At 42.7% G+C, this 17,238-nt stretch overlaps 1 protein-coding gene across 1 annotated transcript in view; it reads right to left on the reverse strand.

The window, feature by feature from the left end:
• Nucleotides 1–17,238, reverse strand: part of LOC141017010 (uncharacterized) — a 40,271-nt gene that overhangs the window by 20,895 nt on the left and 2,138 nt on the right. The window contains 38 exon segments of the mRNA XM_073491630.1: nt 127–291; nt 387–616; nt 703–957; nt 1,067–1,260; nt 1,381–1,601; nt 2,112–2,228; nt 2,439–2,576; nt 3,047–3,130; nt 3,218–3,377; nt 3,490–3,632; nt 3,711–3,899; nt 4,964–5,175; nt 5,261–5,444; nt 5,886–6,044; nt 6,169–6,302; nt 6,447–6,602; nt 6,692–6,872; nt 7,280–7,356; nt 7,442–7,595; nt 7,718–7,887; nt 8,274–8,365; nt 9,392–9,574; nt 9,663–9,847; nt 10,071–10,229; nt 10,536–10,739; nt 10,833–10,951; nt 11,053–11,211; nt 11,590–11,734; nt 11,887–12,039; nt 12,157–12,342; nt 12,493–12,658; nt 14,237–14,340; nt 14,812–14,954; nt 15,156–15,333; nt 16,113–16,250; nt 16,482–16,647; nt 16,894–16,964; nt 17,048–17,214. Coding sequence (XP_073347731.1) covers nt 127–291; nt 387–616; nt 703–957; nt 1,067–1,260; nt 1,381–1,601; nt 2,112–2,228; nt 2,439–2,576; nt 3,047–3,130; nt 3,218–3,377; nt 3,490–3,632; nt 3,711–3,899; nt 4,964–5,175; nt 5,261–5,444; nt 5,886–6,044; nt 6,169–6,302; nt 6,447–6,602; nt 6,692–6,872; nt 7,280–7,356; nt 7,442–7,595; nt 7,718–7,887; nt 8,274–8,365; nt 9,392–9,574; nt 9,663–9,847; nt 10,071–10,229; nt 10,536–10,739; nt 10,833–10,951; nt 11,053–11,211; nt 11,590–11,734; nt 11,887–12,039; nt 12,157–12,342; nt 12,493–12,658; nt 14,237–14,340; nt 14,812–14,954; nt 15,156–15,333; nt 16,113–16,250; nt 16,482–16,647; nt 16,894–16,964; nt 17,048–17,214 — 6,041 coding nt within the window.

The raw sequence follows: 17,238 nt of genomic DNA on the forward strand, positions 1-17,238 counted from the left end.
CTGACAAGCGATGCTCCACAACTACGCAAAGATTGTAGGTTTAGTTGAAGAAAGACACAGTCAATGTTCTCATTTTTCATTCAGGGGCAGAAATCTGCAAATGAGCTTAAATTATGTCAAATGTACCTGCAAGGAGCTGGGTATGACTCCCTGGAGCAGGTTCATCTGTTGCCATAGAGACACTGCCATTACAGCTGTGCTGTTTTTTGATCCAACATTAAAAAGGGCGTCAACCGTTCTCTCGCCGTCCATGTGAAGGACCAAGCCTGTGTCCAGTCCTTCTGTTTCTAACTTACAGTGGGAAGTAAAACATAAAAATGAGAATGATAACACAGTGATGCATTTAAGGCTCCTTAAAAAACCTGAAACTACAGATGGACAAATACCTGGTAATGTGCTTTGGCTTGTATGGAGCTTGATATGCCTCTTTTCAGCAGGGCTTTGACTTGATGCTGCAGCCTGGAGAAGTACTCCCACCGAGGGATAACATGCTCTGTCCTTCCTCCATTAAACTCAGCTTTTAGATGTTCAGCTCCAGCCTGCAGCTCTGCCAGGACTGACAGTCGAATGCCATCCTGGGCCCACCTCACCTGGGCACTACTGTTTCCAGGTACACCTGCATCCAGAAGACAAAGAAACTGAGACCAGAAAAAATTACAATGTATGAAATATAACACGTGTTATTTATGAAGTAATGATTACCTGTGGCATTGAGTACGTGGAAAGAGTGAGATAGTCGGGTGTGAATCTCACCCGTCCCTCGATCCACCAGTTTGCGGCTCACATTTGCGCACAAATGCTCCGCCCCCATCCAAACACACAGCCAATCACGGGTTACATGGCGTTTCTTTCCCATCATGCTCTCTTCATCTTCTCTACCCGAAGCATCTCCGGGATCCTCCTGGTGTCTTAGCTCCACATTGTACAAGGTCTCCATCACTCTAACTCTCACCTGTCCTACAATTACATAAATGAAAATGACTCCCAGTAAGGACGGCTGAATGTCAGAATGTGCCGTCATGTAATATTAAATTAGTTTAATTAGTATTTTTAAATGAAGCTTTACCTTCAATGAGTGTGTCAGACTGTCCCAGCGCCCCATCCAACCCCAGAACTGGAGGCAAAACAGCAAGGTTGGCCATGGAGTGCCTCAGGTCCCCGGACACAGCCAGCTGGACACCCTGTGTGGTTTTTAGAGAGCCTTTGACCTGGGCCAGCAGAGCCTCATGCCCCTGTTTATAGGAGCCATGTAGAGACACACTGGAGGAGACACAATGAGTTCAACAGTTCACAAAGAGATGGTTTATTTGACACATGACTGTCAGAGTAAATCTTACAAAGACAAAGTGATAAAACTCTCAGCCAGGTGGATCCACACACCTGTCTGAGGACATGTTGGCGGCCATGTTTACATGCAGGTCAGCGGGAGAAGGCAGCAGGCTCTGGGATACATTAACCCTCAGTCCCATGGTTCTTTCTCCTCTCTGGAGGGAGTGTGAAATCTGGGCGTCCAGCTTCACCCTGTCCTTCCCATCAGCCCTCACATTCACTGAGCTGCTTCCTCTACCAGCCTCTGTAGAAATGTCTGCCATGGCTTTGACCTGAGTGCGATAAAAACAGCAAAACAACACGACAGCTCAGATTCCATAACCTGAATTTGGGACTACTAAATGAAATGATTTGACAAAACACAGAAGTGACCCACCTCTAATGTTTTGGGAATCTTTGATTTGAAGGGATGACTGAGAGAGGAATAAAGAAGGACTCTGCCCGATGTTCCATTGAGCTGTACAGAAAGCTAGAAAAGAAAATAACACCTTCAAATTCATCAGAAATGCTGCTGATTAAAGGTGCAATATGTATGTCAAAAATGTCAAAAATGATCAACAGAATGTCAGAAAAGTAGCAATTTTGACATATTGCATGCTAACGAGCTAGCTCCAACATGTCCAGTACAAAGCTCCTGTGGTAGGGGTGTAAACACCAACATGGTTACTCTGGTGATATGCTGCCCACTTTATGTTTGGAATATGGATTAGACAGTTGGCCAAATCTTACATATTTCACCTTTAAACAAGCAATAATTAAAATACAGAGTTGGTTTTACTCACTTGGCACTGCTGTCGCTCTACTCTCAGTTTACCTCTGGCCTGATAATCAAAGTCAGTGTTGTTTTTGGGGTTCCAGCATACGTTTCCCTCCACTGCAGCGGAGGAGGGGAGCTGCAGCTGTAACAGTAATAACAGTGAGCTGGTCACAAGTTTGGCCTTTTTCTACTGTAAACTATACTGTACACTGTCGGAGGTCCAGCTTGCTTCGCTTATTAGACTGCTGACTGCAATCACCATACCACCAAAGTATGGACATATTCAAACAGTTGCCGTTTGTGAATAATAATGATAATAATAAATAATAATAATAAAATGCAGTTGGCTTACCTCGAGCTGATGGCTGAAGTTGGCTCTAACTTTTATCGCCTGGTGACTTGAGTGCACAGGGTTCAACTGAACTTGTCCAAAGAAAGTCAGTCTCTCTTTGCTCCCAACACGTAACCTCCCCTGTATGTCTTTCTGAGTCTGAAAAGGAGTGTGCCATATAAAATACATTATATACACAAATGTTCCCAACATTTCCCTGTAAGTAATTATCATAATACATTTTCCAAGTTTCAAAATCACATCGACAAGACAAACGCAGGGCCATGGGCTAGAAATTAAGAGTTGAAAAAATGTGTGTCTGTGCAACATGAACTCAATGAGATGTTGAATTAGATTTAGTTTTTAATAACTATTGGGTTCAATTAGGATCACTGTCTCCTTTAAACATCCCATATTATCAAAAGTGTGATTTCCTTATAATGTTTTTTGATTATAAAGCTTAAAGAGACATGAGAACGGAGCATTCAAGATGGTGACTAGAAGTGGCGCAGCAATGGTCAGTATGAGAAAAATAAATTTTTTTCGAACATCAAAGAATGTCAATATTTTCTCGTTGACACCTAACATGAAAGCATGAGCTTGAAAATGAGCATCATATGGTTGGTTACCTGGTTGCTGGTTACAGTCACACAGATTTCTGAGTCAGATGGAACGGTGTCGGAGCTGAAAGGATGGATCAGCGCAGAACAAACCTGAATATGAGAAGAGTTACAAAAAGCAAAAATCAGTAATCAGATACTCCCTCACATTCTGTTCGGATTGACTCGCGCTTAACTTACAAAAGGGCTCGGTGGTTGGTAGCCGAGGGTGAGGGTGTGGATGACCTCTCTGTTGCCTTGGAAACCAGCCTTTGACTCCAGGATGTAGAGGCCTTTGAGGAGGTCGACAGTGAAAGTCTCCCGCAGGAAGAGAGTCTGAGGGAAGGTCTGTAAGGGCTGTCTGTGCGATAAGTCAATAATGTTCATTGTATTTTTAATCATAACCAAAACCATAAAAATACAGTTTTTACAACCAATCACAGATTATAAATCAATCAGATCGCGGCACAGACCTGAGCTGAAGCATTGCTGTTTTCTGATACATCCTCTTGTCCCTCCTCAGCTCCTCTATAACTCCCTCCAACTCCAGTTCTGTGGACGGGCTCTTCAGCTTCGAGAAGCTCATCTTCAGCATTGCTTGCCTCTTTTTCAGATTCTTAAAGGGAGTAGACATTATTCAAACATTTAACTTAACACATCCATACTAGAGACGTAGCCCAGTGTTGCCACCCACCTTCTCCACAGTGTTCAGGGCAGCAGCGAGGCTGACGTTGTGCTTGCCATAGGTGGAGGCCATCTGCAGGGTGTAGCTGGATTTAGAGGCTTCCAGAGAGACGTCTCCTCTCGCGGGTGGAGTCCACAATGAGCTTAAGGAGGCGGAGGCCTTCACGCTTCGCTTCCCCACAATGCCCCACCCTCCTGCCTGGGTAAGGGCGGAGGAGTTGAAGGAGTGGAGGACATGCATGTGTAAAAATGTTGTAGTGCCATCTTAATAGTTCAAACCACTGGTGGTCTCTGGGGGGTGCAGGGGGAGCGATAACCCCGCCCCAATGTTCGCCTCAAATATCATTAAATTGTTAAATTATCTTGATAATTATTTAATTCTAGCATGGAATTTAAACATCTGATATTTTCAATGTTTTTACAGACCAGATATTATTAACTGAGAGTATTGTATCTGGCAGTGATGGAATGTAACTAAGTACAGTATTGAGTATTTTCATTTTTTGTGACTTTATATTTCCACTCCACTACATTTTGGAGACAAATATTGTAATTTTTACTCCATTACATATATTTGAAAGCTTTAGTTACTAGTAACTTTGCAGATTACATGCTGCATCGGAGCCAAAGTGATGCATTTTTAAATTAACTTATTTTATCAGCAATCAGATATTAAAAAGTGCTGATAGTGGTAAACAGAAAAATGCTGAATATCAGATCCAATAATCAGTCAGCCCAAAGTAAAAAGTATGTACAGTACATACATGTGAATATACATATAATTTACTTTTACTTGTACTTTTGGTACTTAAGTACATTAAATAACAATTACTTTAAGACTTTTACTCAAGTTCTACTGATATTGTCAACTTTCACTTTTACCAAAGTAATATTTTAACACAATATCTTTACTTTTACTCAAGTATGACTTCTGGGTACATTTTACTGCACTGGTATCTTGTATCTTTTTTCTACATATTATGTATATTATGTATATATTTTTGTGTAATCTCATCTCATGCTATTTAGTTGTTGATTTTCTTCTATTTGTCCCCTCTGTCAGGTTTCTTACATACTGCAGGTGAGTTGTAGAAATGATTAAGCCACTTTAATAAAGACTTTTCAATATTCCCTGCCTTGTTTGTTACACTTTCTTGTATTTGATGTGCCTGGACTGCCTTGTTGTTTCAAAGCACTTTGAATTTTGTTCTCTGAACATTCAGATGGAGCAGCCTCTCCTCTCCTCTCCTCTCCTCTACTTACTTGGATGTAGGTGACAGCTGGTGTGTAGAGCTTCAGACGGGCCTCCCTCTCCCTGCCCCTATCCCTGTAGAAACCCTCCAGCAGGAGGTTGCGGATGGTCAGCCACTTACTGGCTGTGAGCTCTGATGTGAGATGGAGTGTGTGACGCGGCTGCTGGCTCAGTTTGTGCACAGTGTAGATGTACAGCCACGGAGTGTCCATGTTGAATGTGCCTGGAAGATAAAAAGACTGACATGATGCTGATCGGTTCCTCACTGCAGGAAAAAAACACTTCATAGGCATCACAACTCAACTTACCTTCCCATTTTTTCTGCAGGGTGTCTCTGGGAGGGCTTTTCCAGTGTAATCCAGCCACCAGCGGCATCAGGTTGTTGTAGTTGACTTTGAGGTGAGTGCTGCTCTCAGACCCATCCTGTCTCATGTGAGAGTGAAGAAGCTGAGTCCTGTAGTTTAAATTCTTCTCCGGCACCTGGAGAATGAACTGGAATAAAGAAAGAAAAATGCTTTTAAAGGGGCGCTGTGTAGTTTTGGAGAAGAAATTCAAATTCAGAATTTAAATTTTTACAATGTTAATGAGTTAATAATACATAAGTGAATAAACAAGCTGTTCTCAGAGGAAAATAAGGTCCCCAGAGCACTGTTGGAAGCTAGAAAGGTGGCAGGGTCAGCCACATATAAACAAAGTAAAACATTATGAAATTGTGTTGTCCTTTAAGGTCAGTTTGTTTACTCAGTTTATTCAGTCATGAAAACAAAGAGATTTCTTTTATTTTAGAAATCAGTCAATGAAGACCTTTCTCTTCCGATTAAAATTTCTTTCCCAAAACTACGTAGTGCACCTTTAAAGCTTGAAAAATGTAAAAACAAGGATCGTCTCACAGCAGACGAGAACACAGACCATTACAGATGCAGCACTGCCTACCTCCAGTGTGTAGCTGGTGTGGTTTTGTGTGCTTTGGTTTTTGAAGGACTGGCTCAGGAGAAGTGTGCGTTTGTTGTTGATCTCATCCCAGTGTTTGCCGTAGCTCACGTCCAGGGCGGATTTAACGTGGCTGGGGCTCTCCTCGTGCCTGAGGTGGATCTGCAGAAACAACCAAGCTCTTAAAACACAGAGAGAATATCCACCCTCAAAAGCTGGAAGTATCGGATTAAGATTCACTTTAAAAGCTTGTGTCATCCAGTGGGTTCAGGTCTTCAGCCGTTACCTTGTGGTTGATAGGAGCGGTGTTGGAGCAGTAGAACTCATGATCTGCTCTCATGATGTACGTGAGGTTTGAGTCCCTCTCACTCCTTAGTCTCTGAGATGTGTAGCACTCCTGACGCAAGTGTCGGGCATCACCTGCAAGGGGGTCAAAGGTCAGGAGAAACTGATTTTCTCCTAGAAGATGAGATGAAAGTGCCTGACCTTTTCCAAACAATTTCCAAGGACAACTTCCGTGTCAGGCTATCACAACTTAATGTGCTGTGTTTTTCAATCACTCACCTCCCAGACCATATTTGAGCCTGAGCACGGAGCTCCACAGTGAGCCCTTCTGCTCCATCAGTCCCAGCATCCTGGTGCCGACCACACCAGGTAACAGCAGCTCCGCCTCCACAGAGTACTGCCTGCTGCTGCCATCCCGCCTGCGCTCCAGGACCACTGATGCGGAAAAAGTTCATGTTAAATATATAAAAGTTGTGTTTCTTGAGATAATAAATGAATATGATTTGGTCATGTTGGTCGGATACCTGACAGTGATGCAGTTTCTCTGAACACGTTCTTCACAGTGGCAGAGAAGCTGGTCTTTCTGCCGAGTCCACGAGTAACATTAGCAGAGAGGATCATGGGATGTCCATGAGCGGCCATTTTGGCTTCAAGGTGATAGCGTGTCCGCTGCTCTGACAGGAGGGTCTGAGTGTCGACCAAACCCTAAAGATGACAAACTAATTAACATCTTTTATAACTAGAAAATCATTTTCAGATTAAAGGTGCACTATGTAGTTTTGGGTTAATCAGAAGAGAAAGATCTTCATTGACTGATTTTTTATGCTGAAACAAATTAAATTTCAAGACTGAATAAACAAACTGACCTTAAAGGACAACACAGTTTCATACTGTTTTACTTTGTTTATATGTGGCGGACCCTGCCACCTTTCTAGCTTCAAACAGTGTTCTGGGGACCTTATTTTCCTCTGAGAACAGCTTGTTTATTCAATTATGGAGTTTATATTATTAACTCATTCATATTGTAAATTTAAAAATTCTGACTTTGTATTTCTTCTCCAAACCTGCATAGTGTGCCTTTAAATCACATGACAGATCGCCTCAATACTGACCATGATGTAATAATGAGAACCATCAATCAGCAGCTCCAGCTTTCCTGACTTTATATTCCTCTCTCGTTCAAGTTGTCCTGAGAAAAACAACAACACATTTTCAGCATTAGACCCTAATAGATGTTTGTGTTTTTTTTGTTCAGGCGTTCCTCCGTGACCAACCTTGTATGTGGATGGTTTTCAGAGGATGGGTGATCCTCAGCAGCAGTCTGTTAGGGTTGAAGCTCAGGTCCAGAGACATGTCCCTGGGGATGGAGGACTGAGGTGTGGCCATGAGGAGGTGGATGGAGGCCTCTCTGGGGAGCCAGGTGCCTCTCTGAAATATAAGATGGGGCAAATTAGCAACTGTGAGACTAGGTGAAAAGATCGAACACAAGTCTAAAAAAACTCTACACTCCTACTCTCGCTTTTAATGTCCTTTACATCATATTATGTCACCTGAGCGAGCAGTGAGTAGGCAGCCTCCAGCAGGTAGTAATGGAGGCCTCTGTCCAGCTTCAGCAGCCTCAGGGAGAGGTGGGCTGGTCCTGGAGGAGGGAGGGAAATACCGGCAGCAAGTGACGGGTAAGAGGCATTGGAGCAGAGCTGCCAGCCGACCATCTTGGACCCTGTGAGGAAGCAGAGATCAGTGTTTGGTAAACAACCTAACTGTTATAATGTGATCATCAGAGAAAGTCAGCCAATCAAATTCATACTCAAAATTAGGGTGCCACTTATCACCAGAGTAACCGCTAACTGCTGCTAAATGTAGCTGCCCTTAGCTAGCATACAGTATATTTCAATATAATTAAATAATAAACAGCACATATGTAGACTAAAAAAGTAAAGCAGCAATAAATATCAGGGCACTGGCTTTAAAAAGGCAACATGCTGTGGTATTTCTAAAAAGTTCATATTCAGTAACAATTAAAAGAGTACGTTTTGGGATCTAAATCTGCTACAAACTGTCCAACAATAATTGTATAAAGGCCGTAGACAGTGTATGAGAACTTACACGTCTTTGGTGTGCAGGTGGTCTTCTGGACTCGACTCTTTGGCCCCTTTATCTCCTCTCTGTGGTCTCCACTGAGCTGAAACACTCTGGAGCTGGTGAACAGAAAATTGACACACACTCTGTAGGAAACACAGCTCAAAACTGCAACGTTAAACACGATCAGACAGTATGTTTTGTTTTGGTTATTTTGTTCAATTGAACTTTTTCTGTTGTTATACTCGTCATGCCAAAATATTCGAGCAACCTACTAAACATAATAAATAAAAGTTACCAAAAAATCTGCAATTAAAGGTGTTTTTTAAAATAGTTTTTTGCCCACTTAATACATTTAGCAGCTCTCTTTGGTCATGAAATAGGTAGAGTTTGACTTAAATAAGTCCAAGTGTTTTAAACATATTTCTAACTATTATCTACCAAGAGACCATCAGGCATTATTACAACCCAGTACTCCTGGGTTGGACCACATCCATCTTCAAATCTGGCCTTCATTTGATCTAAGCTACACACAAGAATAGTTACGTAAGACTGACAGATATAAATACCTGGCAAAGTAGTCAAAACCACTTCTATGGTTGTTCCCACTACAACATCTGTCTCGGGGAATATACGAATGTGGGAAAGTTGGGGGGTGGGTCCACCAAGCCCCCAGGAACAGCGGCAGGCTTTGAAACTAATTTTCGTAGTGGCCAAACAGTGCAATTAAAATGTCACGTGATGCACTGCGGCCCAAGAGGACTTTTTTCCATATACACGGTATACTTTTTCCCATACACCATTTAGTCCAATAACATTTGAAAAGTCTAAACAACTACATCGCTTAATCCCTATTCAAGTTATGGCTAAAGCAGAAGTTAGCTTTTTTGGCTTCATGTGCCACTGAGCAGCTTTCATAGGAATGAATGCTATAATCAGATACTCAAAATGGCTTCTGTGTTAGTTCCCAGTATAAAAGGTGTCTCCAGGACTACAATTTGCTATGATAACACACACACACACAGACTCATAAACTGAAAACATCACCAGGTGATGCTGTTGGGGCTGGTAAACATTCAACAACACATATGATCTATTGAAGGACATTTTGAAATGGTGTAATTAATTGAAAGGTGGACACTTACCTGACAGAGATGAGGTCCATGACGTCCTCTGGCGTGTTAAGTGTGACCCTGAGATCCCGTCCCTCCTGCAGCTCAACACTGCCATCCAGGCTGGTGGAGCTGCTCAGCTCTGAAACCCAGTCCACTGCAGCCTGACCCAAAGCACCGTCAACCCCCATCCTGGCAGACAGCCCCACATGTGCACTGAGGAGAGAGACGCTGGTTACTGAGCACAGTTTGTAGGCAAATGTCCAACTTGTAGCCCCTGTTACACGCGGTAATGTGGAAGTACTTGGGTTTGATGTATCCAGTCAGGGAGAAGTGAGAAGTATCCCTGTAGTTGATATTGCCCTTCAGACGCAGAGAAAGGAGGGAGGTCATGTTGATGCCCAGTTTGACGGGCAAACCAGACAGAGACGGTAAAAGCAGCTCCTCTGTCATCAGCACGGCCCTGTGGTTCAGCTGAACCTCATGACCCTGGAGGACGGAGAGGAAGGAAGGCAGACTGATAACAGGAGAATACACACTGGTACAATTATTGATGTATATGCTGCATGTTTGAAGTCTGTTGCTTTGCTGTTTGTCCCTTTATGTGAAAATTTTTATGTTGCTGCCTTGGCCTGGAGAAAGATTTTGAATCTCAATGGAAGTTTTTCCTGGTAAAATTAAGATTAAATACAAAATAAAAATGAAAAAGTACCTTGAGCAGTTTGACAGCCAGTCCTGCCACACTCAGCGACAGCTGGTTGATTTGGTCGTAGAGATCTTCACATGTGAACACGCTGAGCTCATTGCCAAACACCTTCACACCAACCCAACACTCAGGCCTGTTGTCCTCTGCTCTCCTGCTCCCAAACAACTGGACAAGACAAATCAAAAACATGTGATTACTACATGAAATCACCTTCCCTCAATGCAAAACTTTATATAGTTTTACATGAACAGAAATCTTACGCTATCAAAATGCCTTTTGACTTGATTAATAAGTCAGTATATCTTGACAAAAAAAAAGGCTACTAGTCCACCTGTTGTACCGGTGTACTGGTGTTTGTCGGGTCTTATCCGACCTGACCAAGCTTAGATGTTAAACCCACTGCACATCCTCTTCCCCTAAGACACCGGCCCAGTAGAGACAACTGTCTTACAACAGTCACAGTGACCTCACCATGGCCCTGGCCTTGTCCAGATAACTGTTGGTGCTGGACAAACATTTTTCTCTGTCTCCTCTGTGGCCATCATCTGTTCTCCTTCTCGTCCTCCTGTCCTCTTTGGACTGCACATCTTTTTGACTTTCAGCTGCGGACTCTCCATCAGAGTGACCGAAAATGTTCTTCAAAAGCGGCTCAGCGTTTTCAACGTGAAGGTCCACCTTTGATGGGAAACAAAATACATGCATGTGACATAGTATTGTAAGCCTCTAATACGCTTTTAGGAATAAAAATCTAATCGATATCAAACTCACTTCCAGGAGGTTGTGGGCTCTACCATAAAAATATGCTGTCAGGTTGGCAGTGGCAGATCTGGGTAGAAACGATTTGGGAGAGAAAACCAAAGATGTTTCCACATTTGTGACTCCCATGCCTGAAACAAAAAAGCAGAGAAGTGTTTTTTTTTTAATCATGGAAAATACAGATGTGAATGCTATTTTACTTAAATTGAAGCTGAAGGGAAGCCATCGCTACCGGATGAAACAGTGTAGTCTGAATAGGAAGAGTATTTCAGAAACTCAGCCTCAAAGTCCCTGCTGATAATATCATCAGGGAGTGACTCGATTAGTGCCTGCTTCATGGGGTCCTCGCTCCTCAGGACGTTAGTCAGGTGACTCCACACATATGAGCCCACTAAAGAAGCAGAGGAGCATATGGTTATACTGACAAACAGAACAAGTAGATGAACAAGTACAGAAAAGAATCATCAAAACAAACACTGCCACAAAGGTACAACATAAATAACCTGAGATTTGAGAAGTACTTTGGAGAAACACGGTAGACTTCAATTGGTTTACAATTAGAAAAAAACAAAGATCAATAACTTTCTATAAACAAACAACTGGAGCCAATGTTAAGTCTTGTTTCACCTGTTTGACAATGAGAGCAGAAACACGATCATGACCGACAGAGGACTTACTTAGCTCACTGAAAATGTCAATTGCGAAACATTCTCACAAGGGGAAACTGTTACGGGCATCCCCTCTACAAACCACAGCAGTTTAGTCAGACCTTGGCTGGACGTCTCGTCCCTCAGCGTCGTCTTCACCACTTCAAACACGTCCCGATCAGGGCAGCGCATGAGCTGCTGGTATGCAGTGATTCTGACCTCGGGATCCTCCTGGGAGGACCGGTACAGCTGCAACAGCACAGATCTCTAAAGGAAGGAAACTGCTGTCAGTCACTGATGCTAGACTGACACCCACCTCTTCACCTCCACCTCAACTCATCCTGAATCAATTACTATGTCATACAGAAAGTTAGCTTCTGTGACATGAAGACTATTGACTTGTATTATTTTTGACTCACATCAGCTGAGCAAGGAAAGCGTCTGAAGGCTTGGATGGCAGCCAGTCTCAGCTTCAGTGCAGATGAGTGGCCGAGCATGAAGCGGTTTAGGAGAGGAATGAAGGCTGGAGCAGACAGGCCGATGTTTCCCACTGATTTCAGTGCATAAAAAAGCTGTTGGGTGACAAATTATGTGCAAATTAGGCATTGTTTATGTGTGATTGCTTCAAAACACGCATTCTGAGGACATCTAATCACCAGGCTCAGTGTCATGGTGTGAAGTGCACCTACTGTACGTCTCTGAGTGGATTGCTCTCCTTCACTGCCCTCCATCAGGGTTTTTTCAAGCGTTTGTATGAAGGTCTGAACCTGAGAAAGTTCACTGCAGGAGGCTTGAGACCTCCGGCACAACTGATAGACCAAAGATGATCCAGCTAACAGCGCCTTGGACCGCACCTCTGGGACCTCCAGTAAGACCTAACACAGACAGCAGAGATACAGGGCGAGCTAAATGCAGGCGATACGTATCATTCACATTTATTTGACTAATAGATCTCATGAGTGAATTGAGTAAGTAGCTTTGATGAGAGATTTTGCTCATCATTACTGTAACCAAGAAGTTCCTACATTGATGGAGTCGATGATTTGTGGAGATGGATGAGGGATGAGGGCGATGGTGGAGAGAAAAGCGTGAGCCTGCTCCTCCTCCAGCTCTCTGTTCTTCATTAGGTCGGTCAGTAGTAAGATGCAGTTTTCAGATCCACATGCTGGTAATGCATCTAACAAAGGCTGCCTGTTCAAAGAGTTAGTCAACATCAGTATCAGTCTCTGGTGTGTTATGCGATATAATGTGATGCTATGGAAAAATATACACTTATTTGCGAGTTAGTTGAGAAGCTTGACCACTCTCACTGTTTGTACAGTAAATATATAGCTGCACCCATTAGCTGGTTAGCTTAGCTTAGCATACAGGAGGAAACAGGGAGGAAAAGCTGGCCTGTATCTGTCCAAAGGGAACCAAATCTGCATGCAAGCACCAAAAGCTAAAGCTAAAGCTCTCTAATTAACACATTATATCTCATTTGTTTAATCCATGCATAGGACTATTATTTGCTGGGTGCAGCAGCTTCCTGTAGTATCTGCTTGGCAATACATATAATGTACATATACATATAATGTAAATTAGTGAACTTTTGAGGTTATGCTAGGCAGATGTTGTTACCTTTGGACAGAGCTAGTCTGTTAGCATAGCATAAAAACTGGAAACAGCTACTCTAGTTATTATCTTATGCTAGCAGACTAGCTAACTACTAACTACTACTGCCATGGCTTCATAGTTAAAGTACCGTACACAGACATAATAGTAGTGATCAATCTTCTCAGAATGTTGCACTGTGTCTTTTACATTGCCTCCATAGAGTCCTAAAACCCGGAAATCTGTTAGCATTTTTAAGGACGTGTCTTAAAACGCCGGTTGCTAACAAGTGGCTAAATAAGGCTACAGAAGTTGTCGGGGATGTTAAACATCATCACATCAAACACAGCAAATCATCTACTCGCTTGTCCGTCTTAACAGGCAGACTTTAGTTACAAACTATTCCAACTCAAACTTTACAACTTGTAGATCGATCAATTTATAGAAAACTTGTATAGTAACTGTGGGGAGTGTACCTATGTTCCCCGGGTCCTATGTTCCCCACTGTTGCCGGGGAACATAGGACCTTTTTTCTAAGAAAGGGTCCTTAGTAACTAACCCTAACCCTTTTGGGGGAAAGCGGAGAACATAGGACCCTTTTTTTTAGAAAAAGGGTCCTATTTTCGGCACTAATCCAAAATCCAATTCAAAAATCTCATCGGCAATTTGTTGAGGGAATCAGGGCGATGCTCACTTCCAGGTTAGCCTACAACAATATGTCATCCGTACAGCACTCTTTTACATTGCCTGTGTAATGCACCCATTGTTAATTATATTATTAATTATACCCTTGGAAGTCAAAATGTTTATTTGCCATATTCTAGTCATAGTAGTCAGTCATAAGGACTAAGGAGGAGACCCTGCCCTGCTCTGGCATGTTAGCTCATCTGTGCCTCAGAGTAGTGTCTGATTAAGTTGGCTACTGTCCCACACAGACTGTCCTTTGTTAACTTGTGGACTTGGCCAGAGGCTGTGTGTATTTTTCTCATTATAAAGCATAAACAAGAGTCCTTTCAGTTTTAATCCAATTTACTGGTAGCTAAGCACAAGATCTTTCATTAGCTACAATTTATGACTGTGGAAATGTGCAACTTAAACAGTCATGTGGAGACACTGATGAAGAAGAGGACGCTGAGCCAAAAGACACTGCATTATAAAACACTGAGGATCACTGACCAGTCATTGCGGCACTTGAAAGATGCTTCTTGCCAAAGCGTCTTGAGCTGAGAGAGGGTCAGATCTCTCAGCTGGAAAGCCAGTTGAAGGAACTCTTGTGATACCTAGGAGCAGATCCAAACACACATATAGGCTTTTTTTTTAATCAAAACTGTTGCTGCACAACCAGAATGAATTGCCTCCTGCAGAACTGTGAACACGCTTTTTTTATTCCCATCAATCACCTGATCCCCACACACTAATTTTATCACAGAGTGTGTCAGGCCCTGGGTCTGACGGCCTCTTTTAAACACTTCCTATGTAAACAGACTATGAAGACAGTTGCCAGATTAGGTTTGACTGAACTTCTTGTATGGGAGACATTAAAATGACTGGCTCATACACAGCAAAGTCTCAGGGGAAGTCGAACCACGATTTACAAACACAAATGAGCCAACAGTGGTCTGGCAGGGTACGGGCTACTTAAAAGTGATTCATATTCGTAACTGAAAAGTACTGCAGCGCCTGGAGTGTAAGCCAGGTAAACTGAAACATACAATATGCATTCCTTACATATAAATGCGGTTAAAACTTACCAGTTGTGGGTCTGAGGTGAGGCTACATAACGTCCGGACAGTTTGACTGGCTTGCTGAGGTGTTGATGCTCTACCTTTCCCTGGCCTCGCAGCCCCCTCATCTTCAAACTGCAGGTCAGTTAGCACACCGACACCTAAAGAATCTGCATGAGCGTTGAGGAGAACAGGCATCAGGGTCCATGTCTGTAAAACAGTTGCTAAGAGTAACTGTAAAAGTGTCCCATAAAGGTACATACTTTTATTTTGGCCATCTGCTAGAATTTTATTTTTAGTGCCTGTCTCTTTTAAAACAGGCATGTTGATCTTATTTTTCACAATGTGGGACCTTTAATACCATTCCTGACCTGTGCCTGAAGGAGTCCCTGGCTGGGCTCTGAGCAGGAGCAGGGTAGACACTGTTTGGGTCTTCACCAGCCCTGCAGTCCTGGACCATGTTGCCATTGAAACGGTTTCGGTGCAGTTGACCTCTTGCATCACTGTAGACCCATGCCTCTGAAGACAGTGTAGCTCTGACTGCACCGACTAGCAAGAAAGACAAGACACAAACCTCTTGTCATAAAAGCATGAATCAAATGCAACTGTTGAGCCAAAGCACTGATGTAATATTGATAACAGTGGGCTAAAAATTACATCCTCTTATTCAGTGATGTGGAAATCTCTGGTGACAACAAGCGTCATCACCCATTTTTTCAGTTCCACTTTTCTTGAACTCAGACATCAGAGAGGAGAAAAAACAATCTACAAGACTAATGCATCACTGGGGTCACAGTGAGGATTTTAAAAGTATTGATGTCATTGGTTGAAGTAAAAACAAATGAAACCCGACATTCTTGTTTTGTGTTTACTTACTTGGATACTTTTCTAATATTTCAAGAAGATGATGGTCTACATTTTGTTTCAGGGCTCCACACTGCTAGTAATAAAACTAAAGTAACGAAGTATTGAATCATTTATCTATTATTTGTCCTAAAAGTAGTCATATTTAAATGCACACAGTCTAAAAATATTGGAATCGGCCTATAACATCACCACCATGCACATGATTTTAAAGGGGCACTATGTAGTTTGGGAGGAGAAATTCAAACTCTCTTTCAAACTTCAATATTTGAATAAACTACACAGTTCACAGTAAACACACTACATGGTGCACCTTTCAGTGTAGAATATAAACTCCCCTCAAGTTGCTTAAACCCTAGAGGAAAACACCCAAAATCCCCAGAGAAGGTGCATGGCCTCAGTGTCCTCAGTGGTAGCCTCGTTCCCATGCATTTTTGACAAAGAAAAAAAAGAGGCAAACTTACTGTATCTGCAGTTAAAGATACCGAATGGGGCCAGAAGTTTGCCAGCCTGGACTGGTGGCATTGTTTTAGATCCCTGCTCTTCAGCAGTAATGGTCCTCGCCTCTCATACCTGCTGGTGCACGTCCCGTACACATCCGTCTGAGAGAGAGGCATTAAAGAAAAGTCAGATAATCACCCTGTGAATGCACCATATTATGACAAGATCTTAATGACGGTTATTGTTTGTAGCAGGAGTAGAGGTTGTATTGTCAGTTGAGAAGAAGTGGTTGCACTTGTTTTATTTTGAAATCTCCATAAAGACAAGGGAGTTTCTGTAAGTTTGCAAACTTGGCAGTTATAAGATAAAACACAGCCCTCATCAACCCTCACCTCCTTCTCTAGTTCCTGTTTGGAGGCCATGCGGGAGGTCTGGAGCATGCTCAGTAGAGCCCTTTTAATGTTGAGGGCCCACACCTGCTCCCCCTCCTGGAGACAGAGGGCCGTGACCTTTCCCCCCTGGAGGGAGAACTTGAGGCGCGTTCTCTCCAGTGAATCCCTGGGAAACAAAAACACCAGATGAGCCCCCCCGAGACCCGGGAACACAGACAAGCAGGGCATCTGAACAGAGTATCACATTCATTGGAAAAACAGTTGTAGCATTCCAAAATGACTTAGAGCGAGAACAGATAGACCCACATGCACGAACGCAGAATAAATAAACAGATGAAGGGTAAAGCATGCATTCATTCATTCACTATCCTTTAAAAAAACACCTCAAATTGTATAAAATCTGCGATATTACCTTAAGCTCTTTAAACGCTGCACAGAGTGCTCCTTCTGAGGGGAAAGCCGCTTTATCTGTGGATTCCTAATCTGTTGGACGAGCATAAATAATCACCTCTATGCAATACTTTACTTTAAGTTTTTTTTTCACAAACACTTTTATTAAAGCTGACCTGCATCATTAGGTGACACTTGGAAACCACGTCGATATCAACCACACAGTCCAGAGCCAGTCCATTCCTGCCAGCATTGGAGCCATGAAGGGTGGTGGTAATTATTGTGCTATACCTGTAAGTATACCTCACCCCTCTCTGATAGGACTGGTCAGAGGTAGAAAATCCTATAGACATGAAATAATAATCAT

This window comes from Pagrus major, chromosome 21 (genome assembly GCF_040436345.1).
Source record: "Pagrus major chromosome 21, Pma_NU_1.0".
Taxonomy (NCBI): domain Eukaryota; kingdom Metazoa; phylum Chordata; class Actinopteri; order Spariformes; family Sparidae; genus Pagrus; species Pagrus major.